Source organism: Mustela putorius, unplaced genomic scaffold, assembly GCF_011764305.1.
Source record: "Mustela putorius furo isolate JIRA1106 unplaced genomic scaffold, ASM1176430v1.1 tig00003972_pilon_pilon_pilon, whole genome shotgun sequence".
Taxonomy (NCBI): Eukaryota; Metazoa; Chordata; class Mammalia; order Carnivora; family Mustelidae; genus Mustela; species Mustela putorius.
The window spans coordinates 15196017-15214878 of record NW_025422115.1 but is presented as its reverse complement, the minus strand read 5'-3'; the positions used below and the strand labels follow the sequence as shown (position 1 = coordinate 15214878).

At 36.2% G+C, this 18862-nt stretch overlaps 1 protein-coding gene across 6 annotated transcripts in view; it reads left to right on the top strand.

Annotated features, from left to right (window-relative positions):
- Nucleotides 1–18862, top strand: part of UBE2Q2 (ubiquitin conjugating enzyme E2 Q2) — a 75850-nt gene that overhangs the window by 51515 nt on the left and 5473 nt on the right. For all 6 annotated transcript variants that reach the window (XR_199899.3, XM_045070513.1, XM_004758497.3 and 3 more), the window contains 2 exons: nt 14926–14974; nt 15446–15541. Coding sequence is in view for 5 of the 6 variants with exons in the window: in XM_045070513.1 (XP_044926448.1) it covers nt 14926–14974; nt 15446–15541 (145 nt within the window). In the remaining variant the exon portion in view is untranslated. The remainder of the gene's footprint in view (nt 1–14925; nt 14975–15445; nt 15542–18862) is intronic.

The window sequence follows — 18862 nt, the reverse complement described above, 5'->3', positions numbered from 1 at the left end:
ATACCCACCACCTGGTACCCCACCCTCCCACACCCCCACCACTTCAAACCCCTCAGATTGTTTTTCAGAGTCCATAGTCTCTTATGATTCACCTCCCCTTCCAATTTACCCCAACTCCTTTCTCCTCTCTAACACCCCTTGTCCTCCATGATATTTGTTATGCTCCAAAAATAAGTGAAACTATATGATAATTGACTCTCTCTGCTTGACTGATTTCACTCAGCATAATCTCTTCCAGTCCCGTCCGTGTTGCTACAAAAGTTGGGTATTCGTCCTTTCTGATGGAGGCATAATACTCCATAGTGTATATGGACCACATCTTCCTTATCCATTCGTCCATTGAAGGGCATCTTGGTTCTTTCCATAGTTTGGCGACCGTGGCCATTGCTGCTATAAACATTGGGGTACAGATGGCCCTTCTTTTCACGACATCTGTATCTTTGGGGTAAATACCTAGGAGCGCAATGGCAGGGTCATAGGGAAGTTCTATTTTTAATTTCTTGAGGAATCTCCACACTCTTCTCCAAAGAGGCTGCACCAACTTGCATTCCCACCAACAGTGGAAGAGGGTTCCCCTTTCTCCACATCATCTCCAACACATGTTGTTTCCTGTTTTGTTAATTTGGGCCATTCTAACTGGTGTAAGGTGATATCGCAATTTGGTTTTAATTTGAATCTCCCTGAGGGCTAATGATGATGAACATTTTTTCATGTGTCTGATAGCCATTTGTATGTCTTTATTGGAGAAGTGTCTGTCCCTATCTTCTGCCCATTTTTTGATATGATTGTCTGTTTTGTGTGTGTTGAGTTTGAGGAGTTCTTTATAGATCCTGGATATCAACCTTTTGTCTGTACTGTCATTTGCAAATATCTTCTCCCATTCTGTGGGTTGCCTCTTTGTTTTGTTGATTGTTTCCTTTGCTGTGCAGAAGCTTTTGATCTTGATGAAGTCCTAAAAGTTCATTTTTGCTTTTTTTTCTTTGCCTTTGGAGACATCTCTTGAAAGAAGTTGCTGTGGCTGATATCGAAGAGGTTACTGCCTATATTCTTCTCTAGGAATCTGATGGATTCCTGTCTCATGTTGAGGTCTTTTATCTATTTCGAGTTTATCTTTGTGTATGGTGTAAGAGAATGGTCGAGTTTCATTCTTCTACATATAGCTGTCCAGGTTTTCCAGCACCATTTATTGAAGAGACTGTCTTTTTTCCACTGGATATTTTTTCCTGCTTTGTCAAAGATTATTTGACCATAGAGTTGAGGGTCCATATCTCTCTACTCTGTTCCACTGGTCTGTTTTTATGCCAGTACCATGCTGTCTTGGCGATCACAGCTTTGTAGTAAAGCTTGAAGTCAGGTAATGTGATGCCCCCAGTTTTGTTTTTCTTTTTCAACATTTCCTTAGCAATTCAGGGTATCTTCTGACTCCATACAAATTTTAAGATTGTTTGCTCCAGCTCTTTGAAAAATGCTGGTGGAATTTTGATTGGAATGGCATTAAAAGTATAGATTGCTCTAGGGAGTATAGACATTTTAACGATGTTTATTCTACCAATCCAAGAGCATGGACTGGTCTTTCATCTCTTTGTGTCTTCTTCAATTTCTTTCATGAGTGTTCTGTAGTTCCTTGAGTACAGATCCTTTACCTCTTTGGGTAGGTTTATTCCCAGGTATCTTAATGGTTCTTGGTGCTATAGTAAATGGAATTGATTCTCTAATTTCCCCTTCTGTATTTCATTGTTAGTGTGTAAGAAAGCCACTGATTTCTGTACATTGATTTTGTATCCTGCCACGTCAGTGTATTGCTGTATGAGTTCTAATAGTTTGAGGGTCGAGTCTTTTGGGTTTTCCATATAAAGTATCATGTCATCTGTGAAGAGAGAGAGTTTTCCTTCTGCATTGCCAATTTGGATACCTCTTATTTCTCTTTGTTGTCTGATTGCTGTTGCTAGGCTTTCTAATACTATGTTGAACAAGAGTGGTGAGAGTGGACATCCTTGTCATGTTCCTGATCTCAACAGGAAGGCTGCGAGCTTTTTCCCATTGAGGGTGATATTTACTGTGGGTCTTTCATAGATAGATTTAATGAAGTTCAGGAATGTTCCCTCTAACCCTGTACTTTAAGCGCTTTAATCAGGAATGGATGCTGGATTTTGTCAAATGCTTCTTCTGCATCAATTGAGAGGACCATGTGGTTCTTATCTTTTCTCTTATTGATTTGTTCTATCACATTAATTGATTTGTGAATGTTGAACCATCCTTGTAACCCAGGGATGAATCCCACCTGGTCATGGTGGATAATCTTTTTAATTGTAACACTTTTTAAAAAAATATATTTTATTTATTTTTTGAGGGAGAGAGCGTTGCGTGTGAGCAGGTGGGGGAAGGACTGAGAGAGAGGGGGAGAAGCAGACTCCTTTAGCTTCCAGGTGTTTGAGTTCCTTCTGAACTTTTCCTTGTGATTGAGCTCCAGTTTCAAAACATTGTTATCTGAGAATATGCAGGGAATAATCTCAGTCTTCCGATATCAGTCCAACGTTCCCACTCCGCTTTACCTGCCCACTGGCGTCTTCTGCCCCTTTAGAGATCCAGACATGTATAATTCTGATCTCGGGCTGATTTCATGGGTGATCGGAGTTCTTTGTAGGTAATCAGCTCATTTTAGGGTACAGGTTGAAATGGCGCCTCCTCCTACTTCCCCACCATCTGTCTCCTCCCCGCCTCATTCTGGTTTTAATCACATTTCCCTAATGCATATTTCCTAATATTAAATACTTTTCATGTTTTATTTGACAGTTTCATATACTCTTTCATGAAATATCCATCCATGTCTCCTGCCGATTTTCTAATTGGATTGTTTTTCTGTTGTTGAATTTTGAAAAGATTTTAAAATAATGGTCTGCATTGTAGTCCTTTGTTGTATATGTGGTTTTTAATTTCTTCCAGTATGTACCTTCATTTTATCCTTCTAATAGTCTTTTAGAGAGCAAAGCTTTTTAGTGTATCTATTTAAATTTATGTGCAGTTGATGAAAGATATTATTAGTTTTAGGTGTACAACCTAGTGATTTACCAGTTTTAAACATTACAAAATGCATACTGTGATAACTGCAGTTACCATCTGTCACCAAAGTTATTAAAATACTATTGACCATATTCCCTATGCTGTACTTTCATCCCTGAGATTTTAGTTTATACCTGGAAGTTTGTACCTGTACCTCCTCTTCACCTATTCTCCCTCACACCCCGTGCCACTTTCCTCCATCCCCTGGCTTGGCAGCCAAAAATTTGTTGTCTGTGCAGAAAAATGAAATTGGACTATTTCCTTATACCACACACAAAAATAGACTCAAAATGGATGAAGGACCTCAATGTGAGAAAGGAATCCATCAAAATCCTTGAGGAGAACACAGGCAGCAACCTCTTCGACCTCAGCCGCAGCAACATCTTCCTAGGAACATCGCCAAAGGCAAGGGAAGCAAGGGCAAAAATGAACTATTGGGACTTCATCAAGATCAAAAGCTTTTGCACAGCAAAGGAAACAGTTAATAAAATCAAAAGACAGCTGACAGAATGGGAGAAGATATTTGCAAACGACATATCAGATAAAGGACTAGTGTCCAAAATCTATAAAGAACTTAGCAAACTCAACACCCAAAGAACAAATAATCCAATCAAGAAATGGGCAGAGGACATGAACAGACATTTCTGGAAAGAAGACATCCAGATGGCCAACAGACACATGAAAAAGTGCTCCATATCACTCGGCATCAGGGAAATACAAATCAAAACCACAATGAGGTATCACCTCACACCAGTCAGAATGGCTAAAATCAACAAGTCAGAAAATGACAGATGCTGGCGAGGATGCGGAGAAAGGGGAACCCTCCTACACTGTTGGTGGGAATGCAAGCTGGTGCAGCCACTCTGGAAAACAGTGTGGAGTTTCCTCAAAAAGTTGAAAATAGAGCTACCCTATGACCCAGCGATTGCACTACTGGGTATATATCCTAAAGATACAAATGTGGTGCTCCAAAGGGGCACGTGCACCCGAATGTTTATAGCAGCAATGTCCACAATAGCCAAACTATGGAAAGAACCTAGATGTCCATCAACAGATGAATGGATCAAGAAGATGTGGTATATATACACAATAGAATACTATGCAGCCATCAAAAGAAATGAAATCTTGCCATTTTCTACAACATGGATGGAACTAGAGCGTATCATGCTTAGTGAAATAAGTCAAGCGGAGAAATACAACTATCATATGATCTCCCTGATATGAGGAAGTGGTGATGCAACATGGGGGCTTAAGTGGGTAGAATAAGAATCAATGAAACAAGATGGAATTGGGAGGGAGACAAACCATAAGTGACTCTTAATCTCACAAAACAAACTGAGGGTTGCTGGGGGGAGGGGGTTTGGGAGAAGGGGGTGGGATTATGGGACATTGGGGAGGGTATGTGCTTTGGTGAGAGCTCTGAAGTGTGTAAACCTGGTGATTCACAGACCTGTACCCCTGGGGATAAAAATATATGTTCATAAAAAATAAAAAATTAAAAAAAAAACTAAAACTAACATGTACCCCTGAAACAAATGCATTAAATGTTAATTTTTAAAAACCTAAAAACCAAGTTTATGTTGCCTACAAGAAAGTCACTTCAGCTTTATGAACACACGTAAACTGAAAGTGAAATGATAAAAAAAAAAGTTATCCATGTAAATAGAAACCAAAAGAAAACAGGGGAGATGTATTTATCAGACAAAAAAGAGTTTTTAAGCAAAAAAAAAAAAAAAGTGAAACAGGACACAAACAAGATCGCTATGTGATGATAAAGGGGTCAACTCATCAGGAGAATATAACAAGTATAAATACAAATCCTCCCAAAATCAGAATACCTATGCATATAAAGCAAATATTAAAAGATCTTATGGGACAAACAGACAGCAATACAAGGACTGCAGGGAATTTCAATATCCAACTTTCATCAATGGATATATCATTCAGACAGAAAACCAATAAAGAAACACTGAATTTAAACTATACAATAGATCAGATGGACCAAACAGATACAGGATACAGCAGTAGAATACACATTTTTCTCAATTACACATGGAACTCTCCAGAATATATCATAAGTTAGGCCACCAAAATAAAAATCTTAATAGATTTGAGAAGATTAAAATCATATCAAGTATCTTTTCTGACCACAATAATAAGCACGTAGGATTTTGTTACAAGAGGAAAACTGGTAGAGTCATGTATATGTGAAGATTAAACAACATGCTCCTGAACAACTAGCTGATCAAAAAATAAGTCAAAAAAAAAAAAAGAAATAAAAAAGCATCACTGGGTGGCTCAGCTGACTAAGCATCTGCCTTTGAGCTCTACGTTGGGCTTTTTGATCTGTGAGGAGCCTGCTTCTTCCTCTCTCTCCCCCTATGCCTGCCACTCCCCTTGCTTGTGCTCACTCACTCTTACTATCTCTCTCTGTGTCAAATGAATGAATAAAACTTTTTTTAAAAAAGAAAGAAAAACTCGAAAATGAAAATGGAAACACAACATACTGAAGCACATAGGATGAAACAAAAGCACTTTTAAGAGCAAACTTTATACCAAGAAACAATATATTTCTTAAAGGAATCCTCTCAAATAAACAACCTAGCCTTACATCTCAAGAAACTAGAAAAGAACAAAGGCCAAAGTTAGTAGAAGAAAGGAAATAACAAAGATCAGAGTGAAAATAAATGAGAGACTAGAATGACAGAGAACAGCAATGAAACCAAAAGGTGGTTTTTGAAAAGATAGAGTAAACAAAACATTGAATGAACTAATAAAAAGACACAAGACCCAAAATCAGATACAAAAGAGGAGACGTTACAATGGAGAACACAGATAAACTAATGACCATAAATGACTACTGTGAACAATCCTATGTCAACAAATTACATAACCTAGAATAGATAAATTCCTAGAAAAAGAAAAGCTACCAAGACCAAATCATAAAGAAGCAGTAAATTTGTTCTTTTTAAAAAATTTTATTTATTTTCTTGACACACAGAAAGAGAGAGAGAGAGAGCATAAGCAGGTAGAGAGGCAGCAGAGGGAAAAGAAGCAGGCTCTCTGTTGAGGAGGGAGCCCAACACAGGTCTCTATCCCAGAACATACCTGGGCCAAAGCAATCTCTTTGACCTCAACCGCAGCAACTTTTCCTAGGAACATCGCCAAGGACAATAGAAGCAAGGGCAAAAATGAACTATTGGAATTTCATCAAGATCAAAAGCTTTTGCACAGCAAAGGAGACAGTTAACAAAACCAAAAGACAACTGACAGAATGGGAGAAGATATTTGCAAACGACATATCAGATAAAGAGCTAGTATCCAAAATCTATAAAGAGCTTAGCAAACTCAACACCCAAAGAACAAATACTCCAATCAAGAAATGGGCAGAGGACATGAACAGACATTTCTGAAAAGAAGACATCCAGATGGCCAAGAGACACATGAAAAAATGCAACAGACCCATGAAAAATCACTCGGCATCAGGGAAATACAAATCAAAACCACAATGAGATACCACCTCACACCAGTCAGAATGGCTAAAATCAACAAGTCAGAAAATGACAGATGCTGGCGAGGATGCAGAGAGAGGGGAACCCTCCTACACTGTTGGTGGGAATGCAAGCTGGTGCAACCACTCTGGAAAACAGTGTGGAGTTTCCTCAAAAAGTTGAAAATAGAGCTACCCTATGACCCAGCGATTGCACTACTGGGTATATATCCTAAAGATACAAACGTGGTGCTCCGAAGGGGTACATGCGCCCAAATGTTTATAGCAGCAATCTCCACAATAACCAAACTATGGAAAGAACCTAGATATCCATCAACAGGTGAATGGATAAAGAAGAGGTTTTATATATATTCACAATGGAATACTATGAAGCCATCAAAAGAAATGAAATCTTGCCATTTGCGACGACGTGGATGGAACTAGAGGGTATTATGCTTAGTGAAATAAATCAAATCAGAGAAAGACAACTATCATATGATCTCCCAGATATGAGGAAGTGGAGATGCAATGTGGGGAGTTTGGGGGGATAGGAAAAGAAAAAATGAAAGAAGATGGGATTGGGAGGGAGACAAACCATAAAAGACTCAATCTCAAAAAACAGACTGAGGGTTGCTTGGGGGAGGGCGAATGGGAGAGGGTGTTGGGATATGGACATTGGGGAGGGTATGTGCTATGATGAGTGCTGTGAAATGTGTAAACCTGGCGATTCACAGACCTGTACCCCTAGCAATAAAAATATGTTACATGTTTGAATTAAAAAATAAATTATTTTAAAAATTTGTTGTCTGTATTTTTTTGCTGTTTGTTTATTTGCTTTATTTTTCAGATTCCACATATAAGTGAAATCATATGGTATTCGTCTTTCTCTGTCTTACTTCACTTAGCATAATACCCCAGGTCTATCCTTATTGTAACAAATGGTAGGATCCCATTCATTTTTAAAGCTGAGTAATAGCCCATTGTGTGTGTGTGTCACGTGCACGTGCACGTATAGCCCTCACTTCTTTATCCATTCATCTATCAATAGACACTTAGATTAATTCTGTATTTTGGCTATTATAAGTAATACTGCAATAAACTTATTTTCAATTTAGTATTCTCATTTTCTTTGGATAAAAACCCAGAAGTAGAATTACTAGATCATATGGTACTTCTCTTTTCAGTTTTTTGAGGAACCTCTATACTATTTTCCATAGGGACTACGTCATCAATTTACGTTCCCATCAGCAGCGTAAGAGGGTTCTCTTTCTCTATATCCTGGAAAAGACTTTTTGTTTCTTGCCTTTTTGATATGAGTCATCCTGACCAGTGCGAGTAGATATATCACTGTGGTTTAGATTTGTATTTTCCTGATGATTAGTATAGAGCATCTTTTCATATGTCTGTTGGCCATCTCTAGGTCTTCTTTGGAAAAAATGTCTGTTCAGGTTCTCCACTGATTTTTAAATTGGATTATTAGGTTTTTTTGGCCTTGAGTTGCACGAGTTCTTTATATATTTTGGATATTAACCCCTTATTGGATGTATCATTTTGTGAATATTTTTTCCTGTATACTGGTTGCCTTTTTGTTTATTGATGGTTTCCTTTGCTGTGCAAAAGCTTTTTAGTTTGATGTAGTCCCCATTGTTAGTTTTGCTTTTGTTTTCTTTGCTTGGGAGACATAGCCAGAAAAATATTGCTGAGGATGATTTATGAGTTTATTGCCTATGTTTTCTTCTAGCAGTTTTTTTTTTATTATTATCAAAAATTCTTCTAGCAGTTTTATGGTTTCAGGTCTTACAATTAGGTCTTTAGGTCTTTAATCCGTTTGAGTTTCTTTTTGTGTATGATGTAAGAAATGGTCCAGTTTCATTCTTTTGCATGTAGCTAGCTATCCAGTTTTCCTGAAGCTGTTTATTGAAGAAATGGTCTTTCTTCCCCATTGTGTATTCTTGTCTTTGTCATAGATTAATTGACCATGTATGTGTGGGTTTATTTCTGAGCTCTCTATTCTGTTCCATTGATCTGAGTGTCTCTTTTTGTGCCAGTACCATACTGTTTTCATTACTATAGCTTTATAGCATAGTTTGAAACCTGTAATTGTGATTCCTCCAGCTTTGTGGTTCTTTCTTAAGATTCCTTTGACTATTCTGGGTCTTCTGTTGTTCCACACAAATCTTAAGAATTTTTGTTCTAGTTCTGTGAAAAACACTATTGGTATTTTGATGGCGATTGCACTGCATCTATGGATTGTTTGTGGATAATACAGGCATTTAAACAATATTCTTCCAGTTCATGAGTATGGTATATCTTACCATTTATTTGTGTCATCTTCTATTTCTTTCACCAGTGTCTTAGAATTTTGGAGTACAGGTCTTTTACCGCCTTGGTTAAATTTATTCCTAGGTATTTTATTCTTTTGGATACAATTGTAAATGGGATCATTTTCTTAATTTCTCTTTCTTCTATTTCCTTACTAGTGTATGGAAACACAACAGATTTTTTTTTTATATCTTGTGTCTTGCAAAAGTGTTTTAGCTTTGATGAGATTCAGTTTATAGGTGTTTTTCCTTTTATGAATTGTGCTTTTGGTGTCAAATTTAAGAACTCTTTGCCTTGTCCTAGATCCTGATGATTTTCTCCTGTTTTGTGTTTTCTCAAAGTTTTATGGTTTTACATTTTATAGGTAAGTCTGAATCATTTTGAGTTAACTTTTGTATAAGGTATGAGATTTAAGTCATGGAGTTTTGTGTAAAGGTCCACTTAGTCTAGTAGCATTTTTGAAAAAGCTCCCATGGCTTTCAAAATATCTCCTGTCAGTGACTCTCAGGTTTCATACATCATGTTTTTATGTCTTTTCTGCTCCCAGTATCTGCCTGCCTTGACACCTGTACTTGAATGTCTCGTACATAGGCATCTCTAACTCTATAGCATGAAACCATGAAGTCTTCTTTCCAGTCTCCTTTCCTGGTCCCCATCTCAGTTATTGAACATAGGAGTTCTTCTTTATACCCTCCATTCCCACATCGGTCCTCTGATTCTCCTTCTCAGCAAGTTCCCAGATCCAGTTACTTGTCTCCATTTCTGTTGCTACTACTATCAGTTCTCACATGGCCCACTTCAGAGGATTTCTGACCAGACTCCTGCTTATGTTCCTTCCCTCATGTAAGCTTTTAAAGTGATCTTTTGTAAGTGTGTGTTTGACTATATTGCTCTCCTGCTTAAACTCTTCCATGTCTTTCCATTGATTGCTCTTACAGGTTGGTGCCCTTACCATGCTCTACAGGCTGTCTGTGATCTTGTCCTTGGCTTTCTTTCTCATCCTCTTGTACTACTCTGCTTTCAAAGTGGGTGCCCCACTGAATGTCTTTCAGCCCCCAGTACCCAGCAAACTCTTCTTTTCCTTATAACCTTTTTTAAACATACATTCCTCTGCTTAGAATTTTACTCCCACCCACCCTTTTAACTCCTACAAATCTCAACTTCTGCATTACTCATACAGATGCTGTTTCTGACTACCACATTTTTTAAACCCCCCCCTCCCCCGGTTATTCCTTCTCCTAGAAATTTGAGTCCCCCTTCCCTGCTTTGTGTTATTCGTTTAACATCTGTAATCTTAACTAGAAGGTACACATCATAATGCACAGTTTCCTGTCAGTTTTCTTCAGTGTGTACTCTGGCTCAGTTTGCAGTATATAAATGTGTAGTAAATATTTGTGAGTCAATGAATGAGATAGGGAATTACAGTAAGTTAGGAAGATATAGACAATTTAGGGTAATCTGTAATTCCCAGGCTTGGTTTACTTTTCCTATAATATTTTTGGATTTTATGTATTTGAGAGTGAGCTAGTGCATGAGTAGAGAGGGTGGGGCAGAGGGACAAGCAGACTCCCTGCTCAGCCCCAGGACCCTGAGATCACCACCTGAGCCAAAGTCAGATGCTTAACTGACTAAGCCACCCAGGTACACTCCCACCCCGTCCCATAGCTATTTTAATGAGCTATCAGTACTTTGCTCTTTCTTGCCTAGTTCAGATCAGAGTATAGTAACTTGAGAGAGAATCATAAAGATTATTTCTTTTTTATCTCATTAATACATTTTGAGTGGCTATTTGTAGACAACTGAAAATGCTTTCTTTATTGGTTGATATAATACCAATTATTATTTGTGTCCCAGTCGTCCATGAAGAGAGTATTTCTACTTCTAGATGACCATGGATTATTTCTGTCTGTATTAAGGGAACATGTCTTAAATAGTCTGGTTTTAAGTGCTGGCAGTTTCTTTTATTCCCATCTAAAGGCTCTGTTCTTATAATCTATAGTTTATTTCCTTACCTGAAGAAAGGGGAGGGTCATGACTGTTTTACATGGCTTGGGTAAGCCTTCCTTTTTTTTTTTAAATTTTAATGTGATTATAGTCTAGAATTTGGCTATAATATAAACATTTTACATTTCCCATCTCTTTTTCAGGATCACTTAATCATGTTGTATAAATACTTTATTACTGATGAATGGTTTCGCTTGTCCCCTCAAAAGTGCAGTTTAAATGATCATGCTAGCTTGTGGATGGGGCAGTTAGTTAGCAAACATTCTTGCAAGAATTTCCTAGTATAATGAAGATTATGAATGGCCTGAAGAGGCTCAGGTTTAGGGATAAAGTTTTGCTATACAACTTTGGAAACTGAAGCTATTTTTTGTTTGTTTGGTTGGGGTTTTTTATTTGTTTTGTTCATTTGTTTTTTGTTTTGATTTATTATTCTTAAAGGTGTTATTATTTTTTTTTCAATTTAACTCATTTAATGCAGCACCCAGGTATTATAATCAGTGCAAATGAGCCCAGAAAAAGAAAAAAAAATTCACTGACACACACATTCACAATCAGGAGTTCTGAAATTAATTTGATAACGGAGGCACAACTTGTCAATATTAAATTATAATATAATATTTGATGTCAACTTTTCTAAAAGTGGAGAATCAAATGTACCTTTATGAAATAACATCAGTTGTATTTTCATGACAAAAATCTGTATTGTGATTGACAAGGAACAGTTTTCTAAAATTAAGTTATCTCTCCCCAGATTTTTATGAAATAACCTAGATAATCAACAATAATCAAAAATGCATCTTAGAAGCATTTAATTCTCAGAGATTCTGCCAAACACCTCATAGGGCTTCATTCAAGGAATGTCTTTAATCTGTTTTATGCATTTCTAAAACCATAATATTTTTTCTTGAAACAAATTACTTTGCTGAAGCAAAATATTTAGTATTTTACTTGATGGGAATGTTATTACATCTACATTACATGTGCAATTAAGATCATCCCATTCAGCAACCACATATGTCTCTTTATTATTACATGTCAAAGGTGTTATTTTTAAGTAATCTCTAAACCCAGCACTGGGCTCAAACTTATAGCCCCCAAGATGAAGAGCCGCACACTTCACTGACTGAGCCAGCCAGGTACCTCACAGCTGAAGTTTGTTTTGTTTTTTTTTTTAAATTTAAATTTTTAATTTTTTATAAACATATAATACATTTTTATCCCCAGGGGTACAGGTCTGTGAATTGCCAGGTTTACACACTTCACAGCACTAACCAAAGCACATACCCTCCCCAATGTCCATAACCCAACCCCCCTTCTCTCAACACCCCTCCCCCCAGCAACCCTCAGTTTGTTTTGTGAGATTAAGAGTCACTTATGGTTTGTCTCCCTCCCAATCCCATCTTGTTTCATTTATCCTTCTCCTACCCACGTAAGCCCCCATGTTGCATCATCACTTCCTCATATCAGGGAGATCATATGATAGTTGTCCTTCCCCGCTTGACTTATTTCGCTAAGCATGATGTGCTCTAGTTCCATCCACGTTGTCGCAAATGGCAAGGTTTCATTTCTTTTATGGCTGCATAGTATTCCATTGTGTATATATACCACATCTTCTTGATCCATTCATCTGTTGATGGACATCTAGGTTCTTTCCATAGTTTGGCTATTGTGAACATTGCTGCTATAAACATTCGGGTGCATGTGCCCCTTCGGATCACTACATTTGTATCTTTAGGGTAAATACCCAGTAGTGCAATTGCTGGGTCATAGGGCAGTTCTGTTTTCAACATTTTGAGGAACCTCCATGCTGTTTTCCAGAGTGGTTGCACCAGCTTGCATTCCCACCAACAGTGTAGGAGGGTTCCACTTTCTCTGCATCCTCGCCAGCACAGCTGAAGTTTTTTTAAGTTGAAAATATTACTGTGCTTGTGTTTGTGGCACATTATCTTTAAATGATCCTTAAACTTTTTTATTCTACTATCCTTGAATTGTCTTAATATTTAGCAAGAACTATTTGAAGACAAAGAGCAATAAGGGTTTTGGAGCATATATTAATAAAATGAATGTGATTCAGTGTGGAAATAGAATCAATCACTCCTTTTAGGTTAGGTGTATGTGCTGCTAATAGATGTTAAGGAAAATTTTATTTACCTCACTTTTTATGTAGGTACGAGAACTGTTTTTTTGTTTTGTTTTGTTTTGTTTAGACATCCAACAGACATTTGCGTAGCTATGGCTTTGTATAAAATGTACTTTCTTTTGGCTCATGAGTACAATAACTTGCCTCCTTCCCACCTGAAAGACTCTCCATCCCCAGAATGAAGAGTGGAATGTTAAAAATTGGGGGAAACCGGAGGGGGAGATGAAGCTTGAGAGACTGTGGACTCTGAGAAACAAACTGAGGGTTTTGGAAGGGAGGGGCGTGGGGGAATGGGTAAGCCTGGTGGTGGGTATTAAGGAGGGCATGTATAACAGGGAGCACTGGGTGTGGTGCATAAACAATGAATCTTGGAAACTGAAAAAAAAAAAATTATGTTTAAAAAAAAAGAAAGGTGGTACTTGGATAATTTGTAACCTGGCCTGGTCCACATAACTCCTTTTCTTAAGATCAGCCCCTGAGTACCTGTCTGTATTTAGCATTTCTGTAATGTAAGGATCAAGAATAGTATTAACTCATTAACAGATTATTAGAATTTGAGCAGTTTGTGGAGAAACCAAAACCTAGATCAAAACATGGATCTTCTAATTCTGTTAAAGCAGCAAGTGCTTTATTTAAAGCCACTGTATACAAGATACTCTTTGAGCCTAGTGGGAAAGTCAAATGAATGGATATAGATTTCTGTGTGTTAGAGATCTGGGAGAATATACAAGGAAGTTTAAAATCTCGTGATTCTCCACCTAAATTTAGTGTTTTGAAGTGTTTTTCTTTCCCTCTTATAAACATTATCTGTGGAAGTTCCCAGAGTTTGGTGCAGTCCCGTAAGGGAGACACTTGCTTAAATTCTCCAGGATGTGGGAATTAGTGAATAATTTCCATTATCAAATAATTGCACTATGACTAATAATGATCTACAGTAGAAGTTTTTAGATTCCTTATTTTTCTGTGGTTTGGTTTAGTCAACACAAGGATGCATTTGGGTAGCCAGATTGCAAAACTTACAGGCTAGAATTGTCTTGTCAAGTTTTATTGGAGGAAAAGAGGACATTTGGAATAGTAGGGAGCCAGAGGAATGTTAGGCAAGGGAAAGGCCTGGGCAAAGTCCCAGAGGACAAAAAAAGTTTGTAATGGATTCATTGTTCACTTAGATCTAATCAGACTTGTGGTCTTAGCTTGTGTATTTTCGAGATTTATCATCTTTCTTCTATAATTTCCTTTGCCTTGATTTTCTTTTAAGCATGTATTTCATATATTTTGAAGCTTAAAATAACATTAAAGGAGAAATGAAATTATTTTGTTTGAGAAAGGGTTAAAAAGTTGAATAATCTTGATCTATGTAAGGATTTCCTAAAAGAGATCTGGGAAATTCCCAAAATTTGTTTGGTTCAGAGAACAGTTCTCAGGATTAGAGAAATTGAGGAGTCCTAGAGAGAGGCTCTATATGATCATAAATAATGATTTGATCCTCACAAAAGTGTGAATAAAAGCAATTTAACCATCAAATACCGTATTCTGTTCATTATTATAGATATGGTGAAGTTGGTGCTATTGACTAACACGATGGTAGAGAAATTTTCAGATGAATATAACATTCCTATTCTCTGGAATATTTAGGGCTACAGTCCTAGTTTCTGATATCCTTAGAGTCTTTGGTATTCTGTTTCTAAGAACCATTATTTTAAAAAAAAATTAAAACTGTAATAAAGTGCTGACATTAGAATTTTTTAACTACCCTTTTATTCTTAGAGCCGTAACTAACCACTGTTCTCATTTTTGCATATTATCTTCTAACCTTTACTTGTATGCATACTTCTTAGTGGTGGTCCTTTAAAAGTTAAGAAGGAACATTGAGATCTAGAGAATTAAATATGATTTCTTTTCTCTTTTTAAGGTATGTGTTGGGCGGTGGAGCACTATGTATGGAACTTCTCACAAAACAGGTGACTATTTTCTTATGGTACTCATATTTTTTCAGTCTGAATGGAGTGTTTTGATGATGTAAATTAGATTTTGAAGTGGAAAAGCTCTGATGTAATACCACCTACTTAAAAAAATTGTTTTGAAGAGCACCTACTTTTAGTAATGAAAAGCTACTTAGGGCAAACCAATAAAATGACACGGTACTTGGTTCTTAATCTATGCAAGTGTGTGCACTTAATCTATGCAAGAACAGTTTCTCTATAAGGTTATAATTTGCTTATGTTTGATACTTAGAACATAGGGGGATTTTTTTGTTTTTTTGTTTTTGTTTTTGTTTTATAAGATTTCAGGAACGGTCAAACTTTACTTTTTTCTTTTGTATACAGACTTCTTAACATGGTCTTGCTGTTGTCAAGCTGTTATGTGCCATTTTATTAAGTTTTCCAAAGTGGAAATCAAAAGTACCATTGTGTGTTTTCTTCTTCCTATAGGGCTGGAGCAGTGCCTACTCAATAGAATCAGTTATCATGCAGATCAATGCCACATTAGTCAAAGGCAAAGCCAGAGTGCAGTTTGGAGCAAATAAGGTACTTTTATTAAGAAGATCACATATTTTCTGTTACCTTATGAGGCTTTTTCTTCTTCTTTTAGTCTTTGTTATTCTTACTATAGGTAAACATGTCTATAATTTTAAATCTAATATTGGTATGAACATACTAATAAGTTAAAAATTATATTTATGTTGAAGTTTCCCAAAACTGAGATCATGTTATAGTAGTTAATTTCCAGTGAGCATTTATATGCTGGGCTCTGATCTAAACTTCTTACTTGTAGGTACTATTTCAATCCTTTTACTGACCTTAGATATTATTATTGTCCTCATTTTGTAGATGATAAAACTGAAGCATATGTAAGTTAGATAACTTGTGTAAGGTGACAGCTGGCAGAATGAGGATTGGAACCAGTCTGGTGTTATTACTTTTATATATATACTCTTACCCATGGAGTTCTGTTCTTTATTCACTATGTCAGAAACCTCTTTCCAGGTCTAATTGTAGTTATCTGTAAACAGTTAAATGGACCAAGGATAAGACTCTAAAGTTAGTATATTTTGCAAAAATATTTGTTGATGGAAATTATCCTGACTTAACTTATTAAAAAATTTGGATGTTCCTAAAGGTCTGTGTGAATTTTGTGCTAGATGCCTATCCAAATAATATTAAATTTAAATGTGTATTTATAACTTCAGAACATGAGTTCACTACAATCTTCGCTCACAGAAGAAGCAAAAAATTTTAAAAGGCTATTATGAAAATCATTTATTTGGTATAGTACTATATAATAATGGTTTTACTTGAGCTCTTTTAATGGCTATTTCTTCACACTGAAATAAAATAACATTTTTAGAAGATCTAGTGAATTGCTTAACTACATTTAACTAGAATTTCTTAATAATGTATATATTTTATGTGTATTAAACATGTCTGTAGAGTGATTATGTAGTAAGACATCAAATTTTTACACTCTGGTGAGTGATCCCATTCAGATGAGAGATCTGGCTTTTAGTTTTTTCTTTAAGGGAGATGGGGAGGTGCTACCTGTATTGTCTTTTATTTATAAATGAGTGAGGTTGGTAAGCCAAATGTGAGACCTTTACGTAATCCTGAAATTCTCCAAGGAGGCTAAAATGCTCTCAAGTTGGTTGTATCCACAGTTCTCATCAGAAGCAGACATAAATACTCTACTGAGGAAAGCTTTTCTGATTTAGACCTACAGCATTCTTAAAAGTTAAGATCAAGCACATGTGAAGTCATGAAGGATCACAAGCAAACAAGCCAGTGTACACGAGAATGGGTAGAAACAATAAATGAGATATATATTCCCAAAGACTTCAGTTTTGAAATAATCAGACACACAGAATAGAGACTTCAGATACTATAGTTATGAGAAAATGAATAGTTATGTGAAAAACGTAATGTAGAGAAAAAGAAAAAAGAATCCTAAAATTGTTCCAACAATGAGACCATCAGGAATAATGAGACAAATATGAAAAAGAATGAAATAGAATTTACAGAAATGAAAATATAGTTGAAATCAGAAACAATAGATGGGTATCAGAAGGGAGAATTAATTGGTTAGAAGAAATAAATCACAATGTCATACAGAAAAGAACATGAGAATAGACATTATGGTAGAAGTTGAGAGGTGATGATCAAATTGAGGTCTAAAATGTCTTATTGGAACTCCAGGCAGAGATAATAAAATTATGTTAAAAATCAAGAGAAATAGAAACCAGAAAGTAAGGTGGTAAAGGCAGGTCACAAGTATAAATGGACTGAAGTTACCAGTTAGATTGAGTTAATAAAACAAAATCTAGCAGTTTCTAGTATGTTTAAATTGTGAGGCTAGAGGGGCATGTGGGTGGCTCAGTCGTTTGGGTGTCTGCCTTCAGCTCAGGTCATGATCGCAGGGTCCTGGGCTCAAGCCCCCTATCACATTCCCTGCTCAGGGAAGAGCCTGTTTCTCCCTCTTCCTCTGCTCTTCCTCCACTTAATGTTCTCTCTCTTTTTTACATGCTTTCTCTCTCTCTCTCAAATAAATAAAATCTTTTTTTAAAAAATTGTGAGGCTAGAAAAAGATTGAGAAGTTTTTGTTGTTGTTTTAAGGAGAGAAGCTGATAAATATATGCCAGTATACACTAAAAAAAAAAAAAAATGACATGGCTATATAGTATCTAAGTAGAATTTTCGAGCAGGAAGCATTAGAGACTCCCTAATGATCAAAGTCAATCACTAGGAGGATGTAATAATTTACTTAAAAAAATAGCATCAAAATATAGGTTAAAAATGTGATAAAACTAATATAGTAATAATCATCTGTTTACTGTACTTAAAAGTGGTGAAACCAGAGGAGAAATTGACAAAGTCACCATCATAATGAGAGATTTTAATGTACCTTGTTCATGGTAAGTTAAATATGTGAAAGACGTAGAAGATTTGAACAACAAATTAAGCTAGGTCAAATGGATGATTGTAGGACTCTGTGCCCAATAGTTAGGCACTACATCTTTCCCAAGCATTTATGAAATATGGGAAAAATCATAAATTCATATATAAAAATAAGCCATAGAATTTGAATATAATGCAATTAAGGTTAAAACTCAGCAATGGAAATTTAATTTAAAAAATCCACATTAATTTGGAAATTAAACACAATTCTAAATCATGGTTAAAAAAAAAAAAATCTATGAATGCCTTTAGCCAGGTCATGATCCCAGGGTCCTGGGATCGAGGCTTGCCACCAGCTCCCTGCTCAGCAGGGAGTCTGCTTCTCTCTCTCCCACTCCACCTGCTTGTGTTCCCTCTCTAGCTATCTATCTCTGTCAAATAAAAAAAGAAAATCTTTTAAAAAATTATACAAAAATTTAAAAATACTTAGAAATGAACCATAATGGAAATACTAAAATCCCTCTTTCCTTCTCTTTCATCTCTCTCTCTGTCTGGAACATTCATGAAACTAATACTGGTCAATGAAGAAAACTTCAAATTTTGAAAGTAGAAAAAAGACAGGTGTCATTCTCCAATCCTAATTAAATTAAAAACTATAATAACAAAATCGGAAAACAAATGTTCCTTTTGTGGAATTACAAAACTGAAATAGCCCTTAATGGGGCTTTGAAATGAAAACTACAGAATAGCTAGAGAACAGCAATAGTGAAATCACTGCATACTGGAAATTAAATGAGAGCTCAGAGGGAATACTCCTTGCTCTAAAATCCATTAAAAAAAAAGAATAAAAATGAACCAAGCCTCTAGCTCAGTGTTAGAAAGGACAGTCAAGTAAGCTGGAAGAAAGTAGAAAGAAGGGTTAATAAGGTCAGTGAAGTAGAAAACAGAAGGGGCTAACTC